We start from the raw sequence: 26,328 nt of genomic DNA, 5'->3' as shown, positions 1-26,328 counted from the left end.
TAGCTATTTCACTTATTAATCAAAGTGCTATTACCGTGCGACAGCAATATTTTATGTTTTATTCTTTTAATGATAGTTTAGGATTTATTTAAATATCATTTCAGTCTTTTCAGAGCTATATATTCACTGCTCTGTAATAGTCTATAAGCATAATTGTTACTGTAAATTAAATTAGCTTTTTACGAAAATACCGTGCGTGTTTATGTTTTGTTTCTTTTTTCAAAGCCAAAAAGTGTTTCAGGCTTGTTGAGTTTCCCGGAGTGTGGAGTTATAGAGAGTCGAGTTTTCGGGGTTCTAATGTTGATCATATGACTCTAAAATACTTTTAAAAAACTTTAAAACTCACTAATTTTCATCTAAAATTTAGAAAACTTCCCGGGGCAGGACCCCGGTATGGGCCCCCCCAATATTTTTTATAAGTCGGCGCCCCTGGTGTTGCTCCTTTAATTTTGAGTGTTGAATGTGATGGACACGTGTTAACTGGCTGAGATAAAAGTACATACCTTTGTTTAAAGGTCATTTGGTTATGGTAGCTACAATGAGCAATACTAAACATGGCCTTTCCTTGTAATAGTGAGACTTGCATGGTTTGTAACTAATTTCTCCATATTCCCTGCTGTGGAAAAAGGCATCTGTATAGCGGCTTTGTTAATATGTGCATTAATTGAAATGTAATTGGCAGCTGACTGTAGAAATTTATTTTAAGTTGGCGGGTTTTTTATGTAAAAACCGTTAGAACTCAAATCAATCAAATTTTATTAAACAGTCACAGACCAGATTAATTAGAACTCAAAGTAGCTAAAGCTTTCCAGATAATTTTGGACCACAACTCCCATCAGCCTCGCAAACATGAATGTTTAACTTTGAGCTTGCCTGTGGCCACCCAGTCCTTCATGCATAGTAAGTCCATGTGCCTCTGAGCCTCTAGTTAGCTCTGCTACTACAATAAAAGCAGGAATAATAGTTCTGTTATCCCCTGCAGTCACTGAAGTGTTGCGTACCATACTGGGTTCTGTCTTCTGCAGTGGGTGATTAGCAGGGGATGCAATTATATGTGTGTTCTGCAGTTGCATATGCATTGGTACTGCAAATCCCTTTCTGTATTATGTATTTCATACACTGAGAACACTTCAGTGCAGGAAATGCTGTAAAAGGTTGTAGAAGGGAACTGCTTGCTCACATATCCGAGTGTGTGAACATATGCTGGGAAGCCACAACTGACTAAAGCTTTCCAAACTGGAATGTGGACACAGGAATGGGATAAAGAAAAGGAAAACTCGTGTCTGAATCCACTATTAATTTCCCTTTAATTATTTAATTGTAAATGGCATGTACCATTATTTAAGAACAGTTTCTGACTGCTGGTGTACTTCTGTTTTGAGTAAGCTCAGTGCCTCACTTGCCAAGCAAATCCCATGAGTAGAATTTGCAGTGCAAAGCAAACAACTGAATTCAGACCGTAGATGTATGGTAAGCAGTAAAATGCAGTGCTTACTAATCAGCTTGGAAAGTAGGCAAAAACCCCAGCCCCTGGAATCACATCACTGTTGGTAAGAGATGCATTTTAAGGTGCCAAATAGTAAAACTTCATCCTAGCATAACTCATCCTAATCTTCCAATTTCAGTATTTCCTAGGACAATAGGGGTGCTAATTCTAAAAGCCAGTGACTATGCCAACCTTTTTGCTGTCCAAAGGCAGCAGCTCAGCCTTAATGTAATACAGTTTTTTGTATCTTCTTGGAAGAAATGGAGGCTGAGCTGAGGACAGTTTTCAGCAGTGGCACTATAGTAACTGTAAGATAGGTTTGGAGGTAGGATGGCCAGAACCAGTGCATAATTTCTCAAAAGAGAATCTCAACAACTTAACCCTTTCTATTTGCTATGTTCAAACTGAAAGCAGACTCTGGGCTAATGTCTGCCTGGAGCTTACACAATGCTTTTAAGTGCTGAGAAAGACTGGGAAGCCTTTTATATAGTTCTCTGTCAAGCTTCCTTTGGGTTTTTTTCTGTGAAAGCCCCATTTATTTGCCTGCTGCTGCTGCTTCCTCTTCTGCATTTATTTATATATCCCTTTTAGGTTCAGCAACTTCTCATTCATTGCTGTGACCTGAGTGAGAGCTATGATGCTTGCATGCATGCTTCCCTTATTATGGGGCTTGATGGAACTTCTGGCCGTTACTTTGGAAGATCAAGGTGAGAAGTTGGGAATTGGGACTCTTTATGTCTAGCTTCTGTACTTCTCCTTTCCCATCCTTTTTTGCGGGGAGAGGCTCCCTTCCCCAGGGAATGTGGCAAAAGTTGGTGCTGCCTGAGTTGGCAATACATTTTTGTTCCGCTTCTGTTGGGAGAAAGGACCTTAAGGAAGGGTCATCAGCAGTTAAAAGGGGATTTCAAGAGGGTAGCTAATGGGGAGGGGAGGGTGGTTCCTAATCCTTGCTTTATATTGTTTGTTGTTGGTTGGCATCCATCTGTCTCAGAAGACAATGGAGGAGTGTGCCTTTGGGAATGAAGTCAAACCATTGGAAGGCTACAGTGCCTGTTGTAGTTATAGAGGCTGATACAGGAGAGACATGTTGTATTGCAGCTGGGGTAGATGAAGGTGTCCAGTTGTGCTGCTGCAGCTACACCATGGCATTTCTTCTCTCCGCACTCCTCCCAGCGGTCATTCTTCCACTGGTCACTGCTATGGATGCACAACCTGACTGTGTCTCCAGCACTGTGGTCATCTGCAAGGGGCTGATGTTGCCTGCCTTCATGTCATATTTGTAACGCAGAGCTGGTCTGCCAACAGGCCTGGTACCTGAAGTCAGCTCCCTGTAGAGCATGTCCTTCAGATTTCCTGCCATCTTCCATTCCGTGTTCATGACTAAGCCAGCATAGATGTCGCTGAGAGAGCAGTGTGAACATACTGTGTCTGTGGGCTTGGAAAAGCACATCTTGAGACTCTGTCGTGCAATGTGATGCTTATGCCTAGTGCAAAAGTTCAGTCTGTTTGGGAGGTAGACTCAGATTTCTTGGGTCTACTAATTAGCATGTCCAGCATCTCCTCTTGGCCTCATTCAAATGAAAACTTTTGATTCACTTTATGCTTCTTCCAGCCTTTCTAGTCCATTGTGACCTCAAAGTAAAACCTGGGAAACTCAACCCCAGATTGGTATAATTCTGCTTGTAGGAGCATAGGAAGACGCTTTATACTATATAGTCAGACCAATGGACCCTCTTGCTCAGTATTGTTTACACTGACTGGTAGTGGCTATGCAGATATCAGGCAGGAGTGTGGCTTATCTAACTTTTCCAGGGGTCTGAGGATGGCAATGGTACAGTATGTTTAAACTATGAGAATTGTGGGGACATGGATTACTATATATCAGTGCTATTTTTCTAGAAAAAGAAACTGAGTCCCCCCCCCCCCCCGCTTTATATCCTTTTAAAAGTGTATTTTAAGTGCCTTAAGACCTCAGGTTAGAACAAGGTATAAATCTTTCTAGGCAAACCCAAGCCCACAGTGTTAGAAGCAAAAATGAGGGACACACAAGGGAAACACAGCAAGTGAAAGCAATTTTTAGAAATGAAATCACTACATATTTAAAGTTTACTTTCATGTAAACAGCTGCAATAATATGAGTAGGATGCTAAAACCAGTTGGCTCATGGTTGAAGGAAAGGGTTTTGTTTATATAAAAGGGAGTTAGATTAGTCTAGTTAGATTAGTCAGGTTTAAGAGCAAGAGCTGACATTCTATGGCTTTAAAAAATAGTGAGAGAGTCTAATGTTTGGATGATCCCCCTCACATGTTCACCAAGTACATGAGGAGAGTGGGATGATGCCTGCTACTGACACATCCCAGATCTAATGCTGTCAGTGGTCAGACCCTTCTGGTTGTATGTGCATGGTACTGTGTGTCTGTCCATAGGGTTCTTCTGCACAATCAAGAAACTTGGGACAGTCAAGGTTTCTGGTTACATTGAAGAGATGTACGTGCTTACATTTAACATTAATGCCAAACACACAGCCACCACAGCATGTAGTCTATAGTAACACTGGTATTTTAGGGTGTGGCCAGGTTGGTACAATTATGCTTCTTTTATTCTTCTTTTTACAATTGTGCTTCTTCAGTGAATGAATGAAGAGAGTCAGCTGAATACTCCTATAAATCCATTACATAAAATAGCAAGAGGAAGTTTCTGAAGGAAGAAACTGCAAAATATTAAACTTCCTCAGTGGCTTCTTGTAAATAAACAATTTTTAAAAGTCCCATTTGATTACCAACTTTTGTATTAGAAAGTGGGCGGAGCGGGAGAGCTGTCTAATAAAACAATGCACCTAATATATGGCAATCTTATTTAGGATGTTCCTCATTCATCAATGGATTATGTATAAATATTATTATACATTATTATACTATTATTAAGAAATAAGTGGATTTCTTTATTGTGCTATCTGATATAAAATTACAATATATATGCTGTCTGATGTAAAGTCTCAATATTTATCTGTTAAGTTTATTTATCTCCCTCCCTCCCAAAGATGCAAGGACAACTAACAAACAACATATCCAACAATAACAAAAAGATTTCTAAAGACAGTTTTAAAATCTACAATGCCTAAATGTTTTTGTCAGCTTCCAAAGGCCTGAACAATAAAATGTATTTAAATTCTTCCTGAACATGACCAGGGAAGGGAACTGTCTGATCTTTCCTGGGAGAGAATTCTTGTTATTATACCAAAAAAAATGGGGTGTTTTGCAGCTCAGCTCCCAATCAAGAGACCCAGTATCCTTTAAGTCTATCATCATCATCAACAACAACGACACTACAGAAATTGCCCAACCCCTTAGCCAAAGACCACCCAAAATCATCATACATGCTTTACACAAAAAGGTCTACAATAGAAATTTGAGAGTATGACTTGTCTCCTGTTGGTCAAGGTACCTGACAATACCTATTTGTCTCTCCTGGCCCCAATAGGAATTTTCACCTATTTGTAGGTATATGCTCTTTTGACAGGTCTGCTCTGTTTTTAACAGATACTTGCCAGACTGGTTTTGTAGAGCAGTGGTCCAGTCATACAAATATGTTTATCTATTTACAGCAGTGGTTTTCAACCAGTGTGCCATGGCACCCTGGGGTGCCTTGAATGATGTTCAGGGGTGCTGTGGACAACACTGGCCTCTGTCCCTCTTACCTTCCCTTCCTCCTCTGAATGGTGCCTCTGGGGCTGGGCAGGGGGTGCTTCCCAGGCCCCTGTGGGGCAGTGTGAGGAGGCACCTCTCTTTGGGGCAGGGTGGGCAGCTCAGTGGTGGCAGCAGTGGCTGCCGGGAGGACTCTTGGGAGGAGGAGAGGAGGCTGAGGGAACGCTCCACAAGGGAGGGTGTTCAAAAAGCAGTAAGGGGCTGCCAGCTCTGCAGGCAAGGGGTGACATAACTTGGCTCCTGAGCACCACAGGGGTGCTGCAGAAAGAATGTAGTTGGTCAAGGGAGCCGTGGACCCAAAAAGGTTGAAAACCTCTATAGGATTTGAAGGACTTGCAAGTGAAAATAACTCAGGCAATCTATTGGGAAAGGTGTTTCCAACATGCTTCCTTCTGCAGCAAAAAATAATGATATTTGGGGTCATTAAGAGAGTAAAGATGGCTTTGAGATTGCTCAGTGAACTCAAATAAAATGTCTATTTTTTCAGGAAATCTTCCCTAATTTTTGAAGGGCAAAGGATTGGTTTTCTGTGGAGCGTGTACCTGTTCTGTGTATGCACCTTAAAATTTGTATAACAGTCTGTTGAATAGTTTGTTGTAGCTGTTTTTTTTTTATCTACAATTAGGGGAAATAATTATTGATCTTTCTATTAGCAGTCTTTTTGATCAACATTTTGCCTCTTTGCTGTCATTCCAACTTTCCACAATGCTTACTTTAGATTCATATGCAAGTTTACTTTACTCAAAAGCAGGCTCCACGATATTCAATGAGACTTAATCCCAGGTAAGTGTGTGTAGTATGATAGCCATTGGCCACTAAGGCTGAAGATGCAAGCGATGCGTCCATTAATATAAATAATAATTAGTACAATCTTTGGTACTATACAGATTAGTAAGAACTCTTTTCAACATTTGGTTAAATGAATTTACTGAGTTCCAATGTAGTGATTGTCAAAAACTACATTTGCCTGGCAGCACATCCACAGGGGAGTTGAAATTTCCAGAATCGTGTGGTTTTTGATAATCCCTAATTGTCAATTGCAACTTATGGAAACCATCTATTGTGTGGATCAGTTTGATCGTTTGGAAAGTCCCCATGCTAGGTCCATGGGGCATTTTGGTCTCCCACTGAACTGTTGCCACATGCTCTTTGAAACCTCCATATGGATCCAAAACTTTTGAAGCATGAAACAAAGGTAACCATTTCTGATGTGATTATGAAAAGCCCGGAGGCAGAAAATTCATTTGAGGGGCCTTTCTTAATGTAGCATTTGTCCCCATTCCCTTAGCAACCATGATATTTTAAAAATGTATTAACATTATTTCTCTCTCTCTCTCTCTCTCTCTCTCTCTCTCTCTCTCTCTCTCTGTGTGTGTGTGTGTGTGTGTGTGAGAGAGAGAGAGAGAGAGAGAGAGAATGAATGAATGACACCAGAAGCAGTGTATGAAGATTTCGTTTCTAAAATTCATACGCACGTACACACACACACACACACAGAATTCACTTCAATTGTTGCTCCCATGTCCCATCTTAAGTAGAACATCCAATTAATTTCCTCAGATCATCTCTAAATAAAATTAAAGTGCACACACATGTACATATTTATGCCAATATGTCCCAGGCCCTGACTGCTCTACTTCTTTCTTCCTCTGCTAGGCACAGGCCTGAATCCTCTATTGTCCTTTCCCCCAGCCACATTACATACATTTCTTCCTTGGTGATGGTGTAGACATTGATGCTAATTTGTTGTCTCCTAGTCTCTCTACATACTAGCAGCAATCCGTTTAGATCTTTTCTCTCTACAGGCTTTTTCCAGCTAGAACTATCCCCAGAGAGAAGAGGAGGAAGAGTCCTAATTGGTCTCTCTTTGATCTTTGCTGGCAGCATCCAATTAGAGTAATTCCCTATCTCCTCTCCTTTGAGTTTCCTGGAAATGAGCTGCCTACAGGTAAAACAGGCCTGAAAAATAGCCTGGTGGCCCAACCTGCCCAGAAGAGACTGGAATGCAGTGCAAAGTTGTTGACTTTTCAGGGTGTAAGGCCTTTGTCTTTGCCTAGTTGTAATTTGCTGGGTTGTTGTCTTTCCCATCATGTTAGGTAGGCCCACAGGTATCCTGTTGATAACATCAATGCCAGAGGTTATCCTATTGCTCTCCCTCACAGTTCCTCACCAGTGGCCTCTGGTGGGGGGAGGGGGAGTCCAGCCCAAATGGTGAGAGAGGCAGTGAGTGGAGATGGCAGTTCCCTTGCTGTCTGTCGTTTCTAAAAGTTGTCAGCACCACAGCAATACCAATGCTGACATGGTCCCACCATGTGTGAGGCCTGGGGCAACTGCCACCTGAAAAAGGCCCATGGCAATTAATTATTCCAGAACAGCTAGAAGATAAATACAGAAAGCCTAATGCATTAACATTCTGATACATTTAACTTGTGGCATATCCCACAAGGAATCAGGCTCCCACCAGTTCTGTACAGCTACTGCCCCAGTGGTTACTTTTGATGATAAGGAATGGTCATTTCCATGTTAGAGGTGGAGGAAATGATATGGTGGTTCAAAACACAAAATTGCACTGGGCAGAGCTTCACATTTCCTTGATTTCCCCATCTTTTTTTATCATTAGGTGGCTGTGGCCCTCCACCTAGGTTAAACTTTGCTGAGCTAACCGACGAGTATAAGCAAAAGAATTTATTTCCTGTTGGCTCGATTGTGAAATATATGTGCCGTCCAGGCTATACCGGACTGAGGTACTCTATTAAGTGCCTTCAAAGCCAGGAGTGGTCCAAAGTTCTGGAGCTCTGTAAACGTGAGTGTCATAACATTCTTTGAAATACTTGTGAGAATATGCTGTGTACCAATCTGAATCATTTCAATGGTTTGAATACAAGAGATGTATTGAGGTGTGCAGTTCTGCCCTTGATAATTTAATAATTTAAAACGAAAAGCAGATGGAAACTTTAGATCAGCATTGTACTTTAAGGCACACTTTGTCTCTTTCTTCCTGCTAGGACAATCTTGTGGAAATCCAGGGGAACCAGATAATGGGAAGTTGATTGTGCCCCAAGATATTTTATTCGGTTCCACTGTAAATTACACCTGCAATGAAGGGTAAGCATCAGAAAAGCCAAGAAGGGAGAATTCCTCTGCTGCCTCTGGCCTGACTTCCCACTAGGGCTGCTCTATCTCCCCTAGTTGCATAAGCAGAAAGAATCTGGTAAAGCTTTTCCTCTCACTTTTCTCTCCCATCAGGAAAATCTCATTTGACTTATTTCTGTTGGTTCACTATGCAGTTTTTAAAGGCACCGAACACATAGAAAAGGAGAGAGCTTGTAACCCTAGAGACTAACGATTTTCTACACTTAACCCTAGGCCTGTTTGTTCAGAAAGGAATGAAGTGCCTTGCATTCATGTACTACTTAGGCATATGGTTGGCCACTGTAATAGGTGAATGATGGCTCTTTGGTTTGGTCCAGCAGAGCTCTTATGTACTGGGTGTGGCAATATTTTTGTTTTTAAGGATCTGAGCACACAGGGTGGAATTCAATGCCACCCTATGAGGAACGTTCCTACTGTGAAGCATTTCAGTTTGCCAGGCAGATCAGTCCCCCCCCCCATGCTCCTCCCCCACTGTTCTGGGGGCAATTTCAGGAGACACACAGGAAGGGAGAGAAAGTCGCATTGTACAAGCAGAAGTCTTTGCACATGCTTCCATGTGCAAAAAATTACTTATTAATTTTTCATACCGCCCTTCATCAAAAGATGTCAGGGTGATTCACAGAATAAAATACAAGATAAAATCATTAAGCCAAAACAATAGCCCTCCTTATCAGCCAAAGGCCTTGTTGAAGAGGAACGTTTTCACCTGACACCTATATAATGAAGGTGCCAGGTGAATCTCCCTAGGGAGAGCATTCCACAAATGGGGAGCCACCACAGAAAAGGCCCATTCTCCTGTTGCCATCTTCACGTGAAGGAGGTACACGAAAGAGGGCCTCAGATGATGGATGCAATGTCCAGGACCGCCACAAAGCAGTGCCACCTATCCCCAACTCAGACAACTGCTCCAGAAGGAATCTATGGTCAATGGTATCAAAAGCTGCTGAGAGGTCGAGGAGAATTAACAGGGAAACATTTCCCCTGTCTCTCTCCCAACAGAGGTCATCATGCAGGGCAACCAAAACAGTTTCTGTGCCAAAACTAGGCCGAAACCCCAACTGAAATGGATCTAGAAAATCAGTTTCCTCCAAGAGCACCTGGGTCTGGTCCACAACCACCAGAACCTTACTCATGAAGGGGAGATTAGCAACTGGCCGGTAGTCAAAGATTCCTGAGTCCAGGGAGGGTTTCTTAATGAGTGGTTTTACCACTGCCTCCTCCAGGCAGGAACCACCCCCTCTTGTTACCAGGCATTGATCACCTCCCTGGCCCAGTCCCACTAGCTTTTATCAGTGTTGGCATGTAACCATTTTCACTCATTCCTTTCAGTGGACAATGTATCATATTTCTTAACATACAAGTAAAATAAATTAGGTAAGTTGCGTTATAAATCCATATTGCCCCAGGAAGTGTCCTGGATTGCTTGCTCAATGGATATTAGTTAACTGGGACACTCGACACCAAGAACAATTGAAAGAGGGGTGAACATATTAATTAAATGAATATTGTAAGATATGTTGAGATAGCTGCACAATCCTGGCTGACAAGAAATGTGCTTCCCTGTCTTTCAAAAAGCATTTCATTTGTTTGTGGAAAGTCAGTAAGAAGAACGTTCACATTATAAGCACATCAGTTCTATGCATCTCACGAGGCAGAACAAGACAACCCACAGCTACTTTTTTCTTGATACAGGCACAGGTTAATTGGTAGTACTTCCAGCAGAAAGTGTGTCGTATTTGGCCGGAAAGTAGGGTGGACTAATGATATTCCTCTTTGTCAACGTAAGTAAAACATATTTTTTACTGCTATGTTTGTAAATAGTATTCTTATATGGCACCAGGAACACCTCAAAATCAATTTAATATGGATGGTAAAGGGTTAATACATTTGCATGCTCTCGTCTAGCAGTATTAGAGGTAAATCAGTGTCAAAATGTTGTTCTTGTTGTTACAGTGGACGCTCGGGTTGCAAACGTTATCCTTGCGGAATGCACATTCGCAACCCGTGTCTGCGCATGCACAGGTTGTGATATGGTGCTTCTGCGCATGCACAAAGCACGATTTAGTGCTTCTGCACATGCGCGACTGCCAAAACTCAGAAGTAACCCGTTCCAGTACTTCTGGGATTTGGCGGTCTGCAACCCGAAAAAATGCAACCTGAAGCGGCCATAACCCGAGGTATGACTGTACTTTATTACCTGTACTGCACCTTAAGGTTCCAAGGCAGGTTACAGCAACTGAAAATACAACACTGGTGGCGCTGTGGTCTAAACTACTGAGCCTAGGGCTTGCCGATCGGAAAGTCGGTGGTTCGAATCCCTGTGACAGGGTGAGCTCCCATTGCTCGGTCCCTTTTCCTGCCAACCTAGCATATTGAAAGCACATCAAAGTGCAAGTAGACAAATAGGTACCGCTCTGGTGGGAAGGTAAATGGCGTTTCCGTGCGCTGCTCTGGTTCGCCAGAAGTGGCTTAGTCATGCTGGCCACATGACCTAGAAGCTTTACACCAGCTCCCTCAGCCAATAAAGCGAGATGAGTGCCGCAACCCCAGAGTTGTCCGCGACTGGACCTAACAACGGTCAGGGGTCCCTTTACCTTTACCTAAAAGAAATTATGGCATGGAAGCTTTGTTTTACAAAGCCTGGTATAACTCACTCTTTGGGATAACCTCTGAGACTCTGCTGAAATAAGCAAATAAACATAGGAATAGACAATGGTTCAATATTGGTCACATTCAGTATAAGAAAAAGTGAAGCAGACTCCTGTATCTTCAAGTTATTTTGCAAACCTACTGATGTGAGGAAGGGACTTACCTGTAACCAGGGCTGCCAACTTGAATAAAATGGGGGGGGGACACAAGTAAGCCCCACCTTGCATAATTGTTCACATGGTGCGGCCCACACACACCATTTGAATGGCAATTCTCATCAACTTTGGGGGACGAGCAGCCCCCTCAAATATTTTATGGGGGTGGGCAAAGGGTCCTCAGCCCTGAATTTGCTCCTGTGCCTGTAACAATTGTTACTTACCTGCAATTTTGCCCATCTCTTGTCACATGGATGCTGTCCAGATAAATGTTTCTTTGTTATATAATAATTAACTAAAAAAATGGGTCCTGATTCACTACCACTAACTTCTATAGAAGAGGTCCCATGAAGTAAATTAGACTGACACGAGTACAGTTATGCAAATATAATACAGATAAATTTCTGTAAATGTACTTTTTAGATTTTCATTATAGGGGAAAGGTTAAAATACTGTGAATGAAAGAACTTTGCAAAGATGTGACAGGAAGAAGTAGGCTGCCTTACGTACATGAAATTAATATAATTTTCAAACAAAAGATGAAATTAATGATTGCCAGATGTAACTGTCAGGTCTGATGTACTATTTCTGCAGTGTCACACAAGCCTTCTATTCCTGCTTAGTATCTAGTATCCAGAAAATAATTCCCAATGTGCCACCCTCTGTCTTATTGTCTCTTCTTGTTATTTCTTGTCTTTGTGGCTAGTAGGCACTAGCAGACTTAATTTTCACAATATTATCAATCAAAACGCATGGTTCACATTTTTATTATTATTCTTACACTTACAAAACCATCGGACATTCTTACAAAAGAAATTCAATATAACAATTCACAAATACAAAAATAAGTGTTCAAAAATACAATTGCTGTAGGGCATTAAAAAACTTTCAGATTTCTAACTTACAAAGATAATAACTGAACAGCACTGCATTTCCTCAAATTAAATGAAAGCACTAGTGTATCCTTAGGTAGGGAGATGTTTAGATGCAAAATGAACTAAGACACAATAAATATTTTTAAAAACCCACTAAAATATTTGTCTTTGGCATGTATCTTCTGCTTATGTTTCTAGGTATTCCATGCTTTCCACCACCAGATGTTCCCCATGGCAAGCACAGTGGCAGGTTCTTGAATGACTTCTCCTATGGGACAGCTGTAACATACACCTGTGAAAAAGGCCACCCCCTTGTGGGAAATGCCACTATTTACTGTACTACTAAGGATGGATTAAATGGAATTTGGAGTGGCCGTGCATATTGTGGAGGTGTGGTTTTCCAGTGTTACTCTTTGTTCTTCTATTGTTTATATGGAAAGGTCCAATTTGTGGTAATTCGTAAACATGATGATTTGGTAATGTGGCAAGCATTTTCTTCTAATAGCTCTAACAGAATAACTATTAGGTATCAATACTTCTAAATTTTCAAAACCAACCCACCTGTCCATGATGCAGCAGATAAAGGCACAGATGCACTGAGTGAGGGTCTATGCTTTTACTTTGTCCTTTGTAGCTGTATGTTTATTAAACACATCTTCTTTTCAGTGGCTCACTGTCCAGCTCCTCAAATTGAAAATGGAAGAATAGTAACTGGTTATTCCGCCACCTACACATATAACCAAAGGGTGACATTAGACTGCAATGCTGGCCACAAAATAGCTGGCTCGAGAGAGATCCATTGCCAAGTGGATGGCACATGGGACCCTCCACTACCTCACTGTGAACAGGGCAAGTATCACTTTGAAGCTCTTTCATATGAGACTCCTCACCCGCAAACAGACTTCTCTTTCAGGCTGCTTCTGACTGTGTTTCTAATATGAGGGCTTTTAACCTGAGCCACAATAGAAGGCAATGCCTTTTTGAACTATAATAAGCAGAAATTTCCCATGACTCTTTCTGGTTTCTGTTCCTCCTAAAGTTTATGTTCCTAGTAATCAAAGAAGCAACATACAAATCACTAGAAGCAACCCACAAATCACTTGCTGTAAAATGTTTGACTGTTTCCACTAATAATTGTTTGAGAAAACCATCTAGTGCTTTAATGTAATGTTCCATAAATTCATTTTTCAATCATTAATATGTAGGAAACATAGTTAATACCTTGCAGTGGAATCTTACATATGCTTACTCAGAAGTAAGGGCCATTGAGTTCTGTTAAATTTACTACTACGTAAGTGTGATAAGATTGCAGCCTTCATGTTGAATAGATTGTTCTGTTGGCACCCATCTGTCTTTGTGAGTAAAGTCAAACATTTGGAGAGTTACAGCACCTGCTGTGGCTGTAGAGACCAATATGGGAGATACATGTTTTGCTGCAGCTGGGGCAGATCATAGAATTGTAGCGTTGGAAGGGAACCTAAGGATCATCTAATTCAACCCACTGCAATGCAGGAATATGCAGCTGTCCCATATGGAGATTGAACCTGCAACCTTGGTGTTTTCGGTACCATGCTCTAACCAACTGAGCTATCCAGGCCCACATTAAATAACTTGCAGCAGTGGGATAAAGGTGTCCAGTTGTGCTGCTGCAGGTGCACCATGGCAATTCTGCTCTCTGCACTCCTCCCAGTGGTCATTTTTCCTCTGGCAACTACTATGGATACATGACCTGACTGCCTGTCTCCAGGCACTGTGGTTGGATGCAAGGAACTCCTACACAGCGAGGTTGATATTGCTAGCCTTCATGTCACGGTTGCAGACAGCTTTGTAACACAGAGCTGGCCTGTCAACAGGCCTGGTGCTTGAAGCTAGCTCCCCGTAGAGCACGTTCTTGAGGATCTTGCCATCTTCCATTCTGTGGACATGTACAAACCAATACACTTCCTAATTATCAGGAAAGTGTTAAAAGGTTGTCTATGATCCTAGAAAGTTAAAATGTTGAATTTTACATCAAGGTTTTATATATTCTGCAATACACCCTTCTCTCAGGTCTCACATATTGTTGTTAGACACATTTAGTCGTGTCTGACTCTTCGTGACCCCATGGACTAGAGCACGCCAGGCACTTCTGTCTTCCACTGCCTCCCGCAGTTTGATCAGACTCATGTTTGTAGCTTCGAGAACACTGTCCAACCATCTCGTCCTCTGTCGTCCCCTTCTCCTTGTGCCCTCAATCTTTCCCAACATCAGGGTCTTTTCCAGGGAGTCTTCTCTTCTCATGAGGTGGCCAAAGTATTGGAGCCTCAGCTTCACGATCTGTCCTTCCAGTGAGCACTCAGGGCTGATTTCATTAAGAATTGATAGGTTTGATCTTCTTGCAGTCCATGGGACTCTCAAGAGTCTCCTCCAGCACCATAATTCAAAAGCATCAATTCTTTGACGATCAGCCTTCTTTATGGTCCAGCTCTCATTTCCATACATCACTACTGGGAAAACCATCATCTCACATATTATAGAATTTAATAATGGCTTTATCCTTTTTCCTTCGCAGTCACTGGTTGTGAAAATCCAGAAATCCAGAATGGAAGAATAACAGGATCTAGAGGGCAAGTTAAACCCAAAGAGACAATTACAATTGAATGTGACCCTGGCTATATCCTGAAAGGCAAACATACAATTCAGTGCCAATTTGACAGCACATGGGATTCTCTTGTGCCCATTTGTGTTAGGGGTAGGTATTAGTATATCTTTCATTTGCTTCTAATAGTCAGAAATACTTTCCTTTTGTTTGGATCTCCTTTGACAGTTTCAGATATGAACCAAAAAGAATGAAAGTCTCATCTGAGCTTGTGCTCATTAAAGACTCTCTACAAATCAATACCATACAGGGGTGTGTAAGTACTTAAATCATTCCACTGAATAAAGATAGCCAAAATGGTGCCCTTCATGTGTTGCTGGACTACAGTTCTCATCAGCCCCAGTCAGCATGGCCAATAGTAAAAGATTATGGGAGTTATAGTCCACAACAACTGAAGTGCACCAAGTTGGCTACACCTGCAATAGAGTGTGATTGAGGAAATAAGCCTTTGGGGGTTTATTGATTGGACTGAAACCTGAAACAGGAATCATAACAATTAATGACAGACCATTGCAAATGCAATAGATATGTATCATGTTTCGTTTGAATTAGCATATGCTTTGTAAAAAGCATAACTATAATAATGATACCAGAGCCAATAAAAGTTAAGGGGGGGGGCTCCTTTCATGTTAAGTTTGGTCAACCTGTACTCATGCCATGACCCAAAGATAAAGTTCAGATTGACACACACTTATTAACAGTATTTATTATTTGTTTGCTTCATAAAATTTATACACTGCTTGATTGTAAAAAGCAATAATTTCAAAGTAGTTTACCAAAATAAAACCGAGGAAATTTTACAACTTTAAGAAAAAACAAAAGTTAAAATAGTAAAACAGATTAAAATTATTTCAACTTTCTAAGCATCAGGGTAGGCTTGCCAAAAACAAGAATGCTTTTAGCAAATGCCAAAAAGAATAAAGTGAAGGCACCTGCTTGATATCAATAGGCAGGGAGTTCCCAAGTATAGGTGCTGCCACACTAAATGATTGACTTCTTACAAATGTGGAATTTACAGTCAAGGATGTTTGTAATGTGTTTTTCCATTGTAACCACCTTTTTTCCCTTTCAGTGATTCAATGCCAGCCACCCCCACATGTTCAAAATGGGATGTACAACCAGGAAGCAACAGTGTTTACTAATGGAATGTCTGTGAAATACACATGTGAGCCTGGCTATGGTCTAATTGGAGAGGAGACTATTTACTGCACAGCATCTGGTACATGGTCTTCCCCTGCCCCTCGCTGTGAAGGTACATCTTTTGACCATAAGATTGTCCATATTGGCTCTAGCAGGGCAAGCTACAAAGCAATGTTTACACCATTTCTTCCATTCAGCCTTGGAGATTTGGTTCCAGGCAAATATTTAAAGTAGTGCTGCTTCCTATAATGAAAGCACACACTTAGAGAACTGTAACACAGAATTCAGTTCTGTGCAAGTTAATGGAACTTCTGAAGGGTTCCTTAGAAGAGACAAAGAGTGATACCGCAAGGTAAAGGTAAAGGGACCCCTGACCATTAGGTCCAGTTGTGACCGACTCTGGGGTTGCGGCACTCATCTCGCTTTATTGGCCGAGGGAGCCGGCGTACATGTCATGTGGCCAGCATGAATAAGCCACTTCTGGTGAACCAGAGCAGCCCACGGAAACGCCGTTTACCTTCCCCCCAGAGCGGTACCTATTTATCTACTTGCACTTTGACGTGCTTTCGATCTGCTAGGTGGGCAAGAGCAGGGACCGAGCAACGGGGATTCAAACCGCCGACCTTCTGATTGGCAAGCCCTAGGCTCTGTGGTTTAATACTGCAAGATACTGTAGTTCTATTAGTGCAAGGACTTTTGGTTGTGCGGTAGAACTGCCCCTTCTCCCCCTCCCCCTGTGCATACCCTAAACCTGTTCTAGGGTTCCCTCATCCCTTCCATAGCAGATTTGGAGAAGGCACAGGGAAAAGAGAGGGGTGGGAAGTTTCATTGCACAAGCAGAATGCAATTACTTTGCTGGCTGCTGCCCAAAGTCAAACTGGCAACTGTTGAAGGAAGGCCCTTCTTATAATAGTGAAGGCGCTACCACCTTCCAAGAAACAGAAGAAATAAAACAGCTTGAATGTTCTTTAATCTGCTTGAGTAAGGAACTGCACATCACATCTTGTTCCCACTGATGAAATTGCTTCTCTCATTTTTGTCTTGTGCATATTATTTCCTGCTTGATGCAATTATCCTATTTTATGTCAGCGCCTAGGACTTGCCGATCGAAAGGTTGGCGGTTCGAATCCCTGCTGCGGGGTGCGCTCCCGCTGCTCGGTCCCAGCGCCTGCCAACCTAGCAGTTCGAAAGCACCTCCAGGTGCAAGTAGATAAATAGGGACCGCTTACCAGCGGGAAGGTAAACGGCATTTCCGTGTGCGGCTCTGGCTCGCCAGAGCAGCGATGTCACACTGGCCACGTGACCCGGAAGTGTCTCCGGACAGCGCTGGCCCCTGGCCTCTTAAGTGAGATGGGCGCACAACCCCAGAGTCTGTCAAGACTGGCCCGTACGGGCAGGGGTACCTTTACCTTTACCTTTACCTATGTTTCACATACATATAAATGCATAAAATATATAATTTTTAACTTTTTATATGGTTTTATGTATGTATAATTGTTGTAAACTGCATTGATTTTTTCCCCTGAATAGCAATATATGCATATTTTTAAATAAGATTCAAATGAATAAGTAAATACAGTACAGGTGAGAAAAGAGTGGTGAGGATCACTGCTATATTATAGTTGGAGGAACCAGTGGCGTAGCGTGGGGGGTGCAGGGGGGCCGGCCGCACCGGGCGCACCGGGTTAGGGTTAGGGGGCGCAAATCCACGGGTTAGTGGGCACAAATTACTTGCCTTGTCCCGGGTGCTGACAACCCACGCTACGCCACTGGGAGGAACTGGAGATTAGTTTAAAGTTAGAAGCACAATATTACACTTTGTAGACCTTCACAATAACTACTGGCCTCATTTTCCCCTCTCTTCCTCCCCACTTCCTCCCTCCATCTCATCAGGAGGTAGCTGTGCACCCCCATCCAGTTTACAATTTGCTGAACTTCTCAATGAGTATAAAGAAAATAATTCCTTTCCCGTTGGCTCAGTTGTGAAATACATGTGCCGTCCAGGCTATGCTAAGCATCCCGGATTGAAGGCCTCTCTTATGTGCATTAGAAATCAGGAATGGTCAGGAGTTCAGGAGTTCTGCAAAAGTGAGTCTCTTACCATCCTTGTATTGATTGTTATATTAATATAAGTGGTTTGATTAAGTTGCGCCATTCTTCCTTTGTGCTTTAATTAAATTTGTTTTAAAACAAATTACAGAGAGAAATTCTGTATGGTTTGCTTTTTTTCTGACAGGAAAATCATGTGGATATCCAGGAGAACCAGATAATGGGAGGCTGATTGTAACAAAAGATCTTTTATTTGGTTCTACTATAAATTACACCTGCGAGGAAGGGTAAGCATTCGGAAATCAACAAGGTTACTTTTTCTGGTAGGGCTCCTCTTCCTTTAACAATTTAAGAACAAGTCATTGGTGTTAACTTTCCCCCCTCACCTAACCTCCTATGCAGGAAAAGGTTCATAAATCAATTTCTTATTGTAATGCAGCTTTTGAAGAAACAGGACCCCTGTGACAACAGATTTAGCCAGTCCCAGGCACTAACTTGTCTTGCAGCCTAATACTAATCATGCTTGTGCAAATTACAGGGTTTGTAGAAGAGAGAATTCTGGTCTGAATAGAATATATTTTGCTGTGATAATCGCTCAGTATACAGCTTTGGTATTGGTTGTGAATGGGTACACATGTTAGGAAGTCATTCTTCAAAGAAACAAAAAAAGGTTGTTGTAGCGTTAAAGAAATTTTCTTTAATAGTTAGGAGTGACATTCTAGGCTGATTGGTTACAGCTGGGGATGAAAATAAAAAGAGGAAGTTGCAGGTTGCAACATCCTGCACGAGGAAAGAGTACCCACAGGCTGTGAGTTTATACCATGGTGGAAAGATGTATGTAAATAGTTTTGTATATAGTTTGAACTAAAATGCTTGTGAACCAGCCAAGAAATAAAGGTAACTCTTGACTGAGTATTTTGCACAAGTCTCGTAGCCTCTTGTCATCTGCCGCCAGGAAGAAACTCTGCTACTAGCTGTTTAAAGCGATTTTATTGAGGAGCCACTACACTAGCAGCAAGTGCAGTAGAAGTGTGTGGGCTGTGACTTCTAATAACACAGTGCATACATTTCGTAATATGCATTTAATTCTGTGCATCCTGGGATAAAGAATTTGACAATCCATAATTGCTTCTATCTCAATTCAGGTACAGGCTAGTTGGTCTATCTTCCAGACAGTGTGTGATATCTGGCCTAAAAGCAGTATGGACTGGTGAAACTGCTATTTGTCAGCGTAAGTAGAACATATGTTAACATACAGTGGTACCTCGGGTTACAAACGCTTCGGGTTACAGACTCCACTAACCCAGAAATAGTACCTCGGGTTAGGAACTTTGCTTCAGGATGAGAACAGAAATCACGCGGCGGCAGCAGGAGGCCCCATTAGCTAAAGTGGTACCTCAGGTTAAGAACAGTTTCAGGTTAAGAACGGACCTCCAGAACGAATTAAGTTCTTAACCGGAGGTACCACTGTATATCATTTTTCCAGAGGGCAACTGAGAAGTTCCACCAGGACTTAATAACTTTTACTTCACCTGAGCCTAAATCAGTCAATGCAAGTTCACTTTCTGGACACTGCTGTGCAGTTACATAATGGACATAATGGAAAGCTATTGGCCACTGCACATAGTCATATGCTTCCAGCTTCTACCCATATCACTCCACAACTTAAACAGTGGCATCAGACATGTATCAGGGTATAAAACCTACCCAGTGAAATGGGGGAGAAAACAGATTGACAAGGTAAGGCTGGCACCGAGGGAAAATCTACTATAGGATAGGCCTAGAAGAGAACATCACCTGTCACATGCAACATCCAGCTAAAGATACTGAAATGTATAATCAATTACCTACAACCTGTCCTGAACAATAACACTTCCCCCTCATAGGCTTACATATCTCACAGCCTTGGGCTCATATCTGCTTACAGACAGCCCCCAAACCTAAATGACAGGCCACATAACAAAGACACTGACACAGGGACCAGATCTTATGACAGATCCATTTGTCAACTGTGTGCCACTGTCCTTGCTTGCAGTACCTAATATGGCTATTTGCAATATCACAAATATCTGAAGAAGTGTGCATGCACATGAAAGCTCATACCAAGAACTAACTTAGTTGGTCTTTAAGGTGCTACTGGAAGGAATATTTTTTGTTTTGACTATGGCAGACCAACACAGCTACCTATCTGTAACTGCAATATCACAGATTCATTCACCTGCTGTACTCTGCTGCCAGCGCCATGGCGATGCCCGCGAAGCAGTGGCACCAATGTCTGGTGAGATCTTGTGAGATCTTGTCAAAGTCTCATTGGATCTTAGGATCTCGTGAGATTTTGGCAAGATCTTGCCCCAGACCAGTGCCACTGCCACTGCTGCTGGGGTGGGTGGAAGAAGTGAGGCGGGTGCAGCATTAGATACAAATCTGTTTGTCCTCATTAGTGGGCCAGGCCTACATTTAAATCTCCACTCCCTTCCTCCTGATTGGATGACACACCACCCAGCTCTGAATGGCTTCTGGGTCCCCAGGAGGCTGATTCAAGGCCCGTCCACCACAAGGGTTGACTATTAGCTATGTAAAAATAGCATCATTGACACAAAAATATTGACAATTAGTGAATAACTAGTAGGTGTGGTTCACTTCTACAGCTCTTCCAGTCTTTTGTGCCTTGGGCAGCATCTGATATTTGCAATATTGCAAATAGCCTTTGGATATTTGAGTCAATGCCAGTCAGCCCAACTCTTGAGAACCATTGCAGCAACCCTTCATAAACCATACGGTTGTTGGAAAATTAAAGAGAGTCTTATAATCAAATAATATATTATATATTATTTCATTCAAATAATGTGAAAATAATTTTGTTTGCCCCTATTTTTATAGGATTTTAAGCAGCCTACATATCTTTGTGCTTTTACTATTTCACCAGATTCCAGATAAATTAAATTTTAATTTTTACAAGTAACACTTAATTTAAAAGGACATAACGATTCGCACACATATAATAGTGTGCTTTTGACTTTTGTGCTAGTTGGCACTGAAAGACCAGTTGTCCCCAATCAATGAAATCATATGGTTCAAGAGGCCTGAATTCAGAATGATCTAGTTAAGGTAACATATTCACATTTTTCTATATCTAACCTATTCAGTGTCAGTCACATAGCAAAATTACATAGCACAGGAAGTCTGGCAAGGGATATTTATCATGTTGAAAGTATAAATGAAGGGGTTGGGGGATTGTAAGATATATGGTTGCCACCTAGTGGCCAAAAGGCAAAAGTATTTCTTGAGAAAAAGTTGGAACTGAACAGGTTCAAGGCTTGCGCTCTTGGGAGTGGTTCCAAGATAGATGCCAGACTAACAGAAACTGGTGTAACCTACATACATCATCAGTATCACAATCACATGGCAAAGTTATAAAGCACAGGAATCCTGTGGCAAGAGTATCAGAATATAGTATCAGGTTATCAATGAAATCATGAGAATAATGGAATACCATTATGGAATATCTTGCACCTTACACTAGGTAAGGTAAAGTAAAGGTAAATGACCCCTGGGCAGTTAAGTCCAGTCAAAGACGACTGTGGGGTGTGGCAGCCATTTCGTTTTTCAGGCCAAGGGAGCCAGCATTTGTCCACAGACAGCTTTCCAGGTCATGTGGCCAGCATGACTAAACCACTTCTGACACAACAGGACACTGACAAGTGCCAGAGCGCATGGAAACGCCATTTGCCTTCCCGCCGGAGCAGTACCTATTTATCTACTTGCACTTTTTGGCATGCTTTCTAACTGCTAGGTTGGCAGAAGCTGGGACAGAGCAACGGGAGCTCACCTCATTGGATTTGAACTGCCAACCTTCCAATCGGCTGCCAACCTTCTAATAGGCAAGCCCAAGAGGCTCAGTGGTTTTAGACCACAGCACCACCCATGTCCCTAGTCTTACACTATTAAAACAATGTTTGTAATATTGCTGCTTTCTTTGCCCTTAGCACAGAATTGTAGTTAACAATCTCATTGTTGACTGACGTCCCTTCCAATTTTCCAGCTGAGGAGCATTAATCCTCTCTCTTCTGATGTGTATCTGCAGCAACAACAAAAATACTTTCTTTATTGTATGCTCCTCGGTTGTATTTCTCCTAAGGTGAATAATCTTTCAGCCTAAAGAAAGTGGTCAGTCTCTGTCCTGTTATTGTTATTATCTAATTTATGTGTCTTACAGAATAGTTCATCTATTTTGGTATTTATAAGTAGCCATTGTAGTTCTTGCGTTTCATGTAATCTCCATGGCAGATTATGGTACTCTGGATGTCTTGTATTATTTTCTTCCTTTTAACTCCTGGTTGTATTCAAGGGATAATCACAGTTTAGCAATCATTAATATTACATATGCTGTTAACTTCATCTGTTGGCTCCAGTAGTAGCCATCAGAAATAGAAAACAGAATACATCATTTATGCTATATGTTTGTCTTGTATCTTTCTCTAGCTATTTCGTGTTCTCCACCACCAGATGTTCCTCATGGCAAGCACAGTGGCATAGATGACTACTTCTATGGGACAGCTGTATCATACATCTGTGAAAAAAGCCACCCCCTTGTCGGAAATGCCACTATTTACTGTACTACCAAGGATGGAGTAAATGGTGTTTGGAGTGGACGTGCATATTGTGGAGGTGTGTTTTTAAATATCCTCCATCCCATTTTGTTAATTGCAGGAAGTTGTGTTAATCAATAAGCATGAACATTTGGCAAAATCACAGCAGTCATTACTCTATTACTTCCCAACAAGAAGAATCATTAGCTATATGCATTCCTTGAAAAAAATGCAAAGGCAAGGGTGGGGGATTCATATTGGGGCAAAGCAAAATGTCCCCAAGTATTGTACAAGCTGCAATGCCTACCTGTAACTATAATTAGGACTGCTGGGATGAAAAGACATACAATGGTTGATTCCAACATAACAACCCCATTTCTGAAAATACAAAATCCAGTTGTTAATCAGATCTGCATTCCTCCTTAGGTGAAACATGCAGTTCTTTGGTTGGGTAGAATAGGGAAGTGGAGAAGAAACTCCTGCTTAATGTCTGGAAAGAGAAAGCAGGAATCCTCACTCCATCACTGTCTCCATTGACACCACTCACCTTTCACCCACTATTTCTCCTACTTTTCTCTTGCTTTTTCTAATTGAAAAGTCTTTTATCAGATCCTCAAAACTAATCTTCCATAACACACATGCTTCTATACTTTGTAGAGATAAGGCATCCAGCCCGCCTTGTTGCATAGCTGTTCTGTTAGGATTTTTAATATACTTCAACTGAGAAAATAAACACTCAGCTGAGCAGTCTGTGACAATTTGTGACTATTAATATTAAAATATATGAAAGCAAATGTCTGCATTTGGAAAGGCAGACTCAACATTGTCTTCTACAATTGTTTTATAAAGTTCAGCATGACTGAATCTTGTTTTTACATTTTTGGTTGCACTGAACTTACGATGCACATACGTGTGAAGCTGCTGAAGCTCAGCTGAGAAATTAATAAATTGATGAGTTCATAGTGATGGACATATAATTTCATCATAAATTGACACTTCAATTGTCTCCCAAATCTGTGTGGTTATTATTTTGCTGCCCCAACACACACACCCAGAAAAGCTGTGGAGATAACAACAATTTTCACCAAGGCCTTTAAAAATCTCCAAATTTGAAGGAAACCTCCCCCCCCAAAAAAATCTGGCAACACTGTACTGAACACTGCTCCACTCACTCTCAGTGGATGACTGAACAGGACAGCTGAGATGACCAAGATAAGAATGATTACATGAGCCTCAGTGAACTGAGTGGCAGTTTACCAATTACCAGATTCTAATTTTGTGGTTTTCCCAAGAATAATGATCGTGTGGGCAGGGTGGTCCATCCCGCTACCTGGCCTGATCACCTTGGCAACGCCTCCCCAGGCAGGATTGGGCAACTGGCTGAGGTAGGCGGAGACCTCCAGGTATCCCACCTGGGGAAGGTGAAGCCAATCCTGTGCTAATGGTGCCACATAGGGTCCAGGGGGCTGTGCGCGACCATGCAAAGGGCACCCCCCATTTAATGTGGGGAGCGGTCATTACTCTATTGTTACTAATTCATTGTTACTAATTTATTATTATTATTTGTGTGTGTCCGTGTGTATTCATTTTTCACTTATTTTGGGAAACTTTTTTGTGGAACCTGGTTCAGCTGCACCATATGGTCCATGTTAAATCCAGCAATGGAAATTTTTTGTGGCACCCCCCTTCCCTTGATGCCCTAAGTACATGCTTATTTTGCTTAAAGTTTAATCCAGCCCTGAGCGTGGGGAGAGACTTGAGGGTCAAATAGAGAAGCAGGGTGGGCTACATTTGGGCCTTGAGCCTGAGGTTCCTCACCCTATTCTATCAGCCCTTAATCCACATGTCTATAATACTGCCAGCTAAACACACAGATATGCAGAGAACAGGTATATTCCTTTTTACCTTCAGTACTATATGCTTGTTGAAACTTTGTCTTTTCAGTGACTCAGTGTCCACCCCCTCAAGTAAGGAATGGAAGGATAGTAACTGGTTATTCAGACACCTACATGTATAACCAAAGGGTGACTTTAGACTGCAGTGCTGGCTACAAAATATCTGGAACAAGAGAGATTCATTGCCAAGTAGATGGTACATGGGACCCTGCTCTACCTCACTGTGAACTGGGCAAGTATAAATAAGAAGCATCCATATATATGCAAGCATGAATATGAGCCAGATACATACATGCTCGTAACTTCAATATTCAGGGAGCATTTGTAATTCTTTAGTTATAGAAGGAAGCAGGAATATCTGCAGTAAATGTTCACACAAGTAGTGATATTGCTATACTTGCAAACAGATTGCCAGATCTCATGCGTATGGCATAGACAGCGGGACATGCACAAAAGACATGGGTTCAAATCTTCAATCCTATCAACTTCACTAGTTGTCCTTGGGCCAGTCACTGACTATAATTGGACTTAACACAAAATCATGGTTTAACAGGGACTAGTCTCCCCTCAGGCTTATGCACCCCCAAATCTCTAGCACAAGCTATGCAAATGAAATTGGAGATGTCAGTTTTAGAGCATCTGCAGTTTAGCATTCCATCCAAATTCTAAACTGTGGTTAACCTGAACTATGGTAAATTCAAACAGGGCAGCTCCATAGACTGAAGCTGGCTTATTTTCAATAACCATGGTTAAGGCAATTTATTGTAGGTTGTGTCCAGTGGTAGTCCTAATCCAAGTAAATGGATAGTACTGCAATACACACAAGTTAGTAGTGTCCATTAATTTCAAAGGGTCTACTCAGAATAGGACTAGCATTGGATATAAATCTGTTTGTCCATAAGATGCCTTGTGTTCCTTGGATGACAGGTGGAATGCCCTCCCCAGGGAGGCTCACATGGCACCTTTGTTACAGATCTTTAGGTGCCTGGCAAAAACATTGCTGTTCTCCTAGGCCTTTGGCTAATTCAGCAATCTATGTTCTTTAAAGCTGTTCGTGGTCCCCCCCTTTGTTATGTATTTTTGAGTTTCTATATTGTAAACTGCCCTGTGATCCTCAGATGAAAGGTGGTATAGAAATTTAATAAATAAATACATAAAAATATTTTTTTTAAATTTTAATACATTTTCCGTTAAATGTGCCATTAATATGCTATTGTGAATGTTCTCTCCTATTTCATTTTTCTTTTAGTATCACAGTGCCCCTTGCCTCTGGATATACCCAATGGAAATCACAATGGTTTTCCTGGGGAAGTGTTTACTTCTCAGAAGTCTGTAACTTATTCCTGTGATCCTGGTTACTCGCTTGTTGGAAAGGCATCTATTTCCTGCACAGCTTCTGGAGAGTGGAGCAGTCCTCTGCCACATTGTGAAAGTATTTAAGATGACATTTTGTACAATCTCAGCAATAGAGGATATAATTGCTTTTTATCATCTGTACTGGTGTTAACACTGGTCTTTGTTCCTTACTGTCACCTGCACTTCTGCTAAAATTGGTGCTCCTTTTTGTTTTCATTTGAACAAGATTTCTACTTTCTGAAGGAAGCCGCCTTGCCTCTAATAGTTTCCTTGACTCTGCTGTTTAACCATGCTGGCATCCTCTTTCCTAGGTGGTACTTTTCCTGATCTGCTGTTTAGATTCTTGTGAGTTTTTATTACTGTGGTTTTTGAATAACTTTCCCCTCCCCAGCATTCTGGGAATATTGCAACTTTTCCATTCAACTTCCTTTTCTTAATCTCCTCATTTCTTTGGTTGAGTTCCTCATCTGAAGTACAGTAGACTTTAATTGTGTTGGACTTGCTTGGCAATTGCTTGCTTACATAGACAGTATCGCCACTCACAGGGATTGGATCAGAGTTTGCCCTTTTAGGAACTTCTAGCTTGTATTATCTCCAGTACTAAATTACTCTTGCGGCCTGCAGCTCACCACCCAGAGC

The 26,328-nt window shown here is 41.6% G+C and overlaps 1 protein-coding gene across 1 annotated transcript in view; it reads left to right on the top strand.

Moving 5' to 3' along the window:
- Nucleotides 1-310: 310 nt before the first annotated feature.
- Nucleotides 311-26,328, top strand: part of LOC309372178 (complement receptor type 1-like) — a gene marked incomplete at its 3' end in the record, with an annotated part of 39,989 nt that continues 13,971 nt past the window's right edge. Inside the window, exons 1-15 of the mRNA XM_081915479.1 lie at nt 311-722; nt 773-2,193; nt 7,811-7,993; nt 8,196-8,295; nt 10,036-10,124; nt 12,221-12,412; nt 12,689-12,871; nt 14,574-14,753; nt 15,733-15,912; nt 17,694-17,888; nt 18,037-18,136; nt 18,995-19,080; nt 22,332-22,517; nt 24,383-24,565; nt 25,583-25,765. Coding sequence (XP_081771605.1) covers nt 2,121-2,193; nt 7,811-7,993; nt 8,196-8,295; nt 10,036-10,124; nt 12,221-12,412; nt 12,689-12,871; nt 14,574-14,753; nt 15,733-15,912; nt 17,694-17,888; nt 18,037-18,136; nt 18,995-19,080; nt 22,332-22,517; nt 24,383-24,565; nt 25,583-25,765 — 2,113 coding nt within the window. The 5' untranslated portion in view covers nt 311-722; nt 773-2,120. The remainder of the gene's footprint in view (nt 723-772; nt 2,194-7,810; nt 7,994-8,195; nt 8,296-10,035; nt 10,125-12,220; nt 12,413-12,688; nt 12,872-14,573; nt 14,754-15,732; nt 15,913-17,693; nt 17,889-18,036; nt 18,137-18,994; nt 19,081-22,331; nt 22,518-24,382; nt 24,566-25,582; nt 25,766-26,328) is intronic.

This window comes from Podarcis melisellensis (assembly GCF_964234715.1).
Source record: "Podarcis melisellensis genome assembly, chromosome: 6".
NCBI lineage: Eukaryota > Metazoa > Chordata > Lepidosauria > Squamata > Lacertidae > Podarcis > Podarcis melisellensis.
The sequence above is the reverse complement of the archived record's forward strand: the minus strand, read 5'-3'. Positions and strand labels throughout refer to the sequence as shown.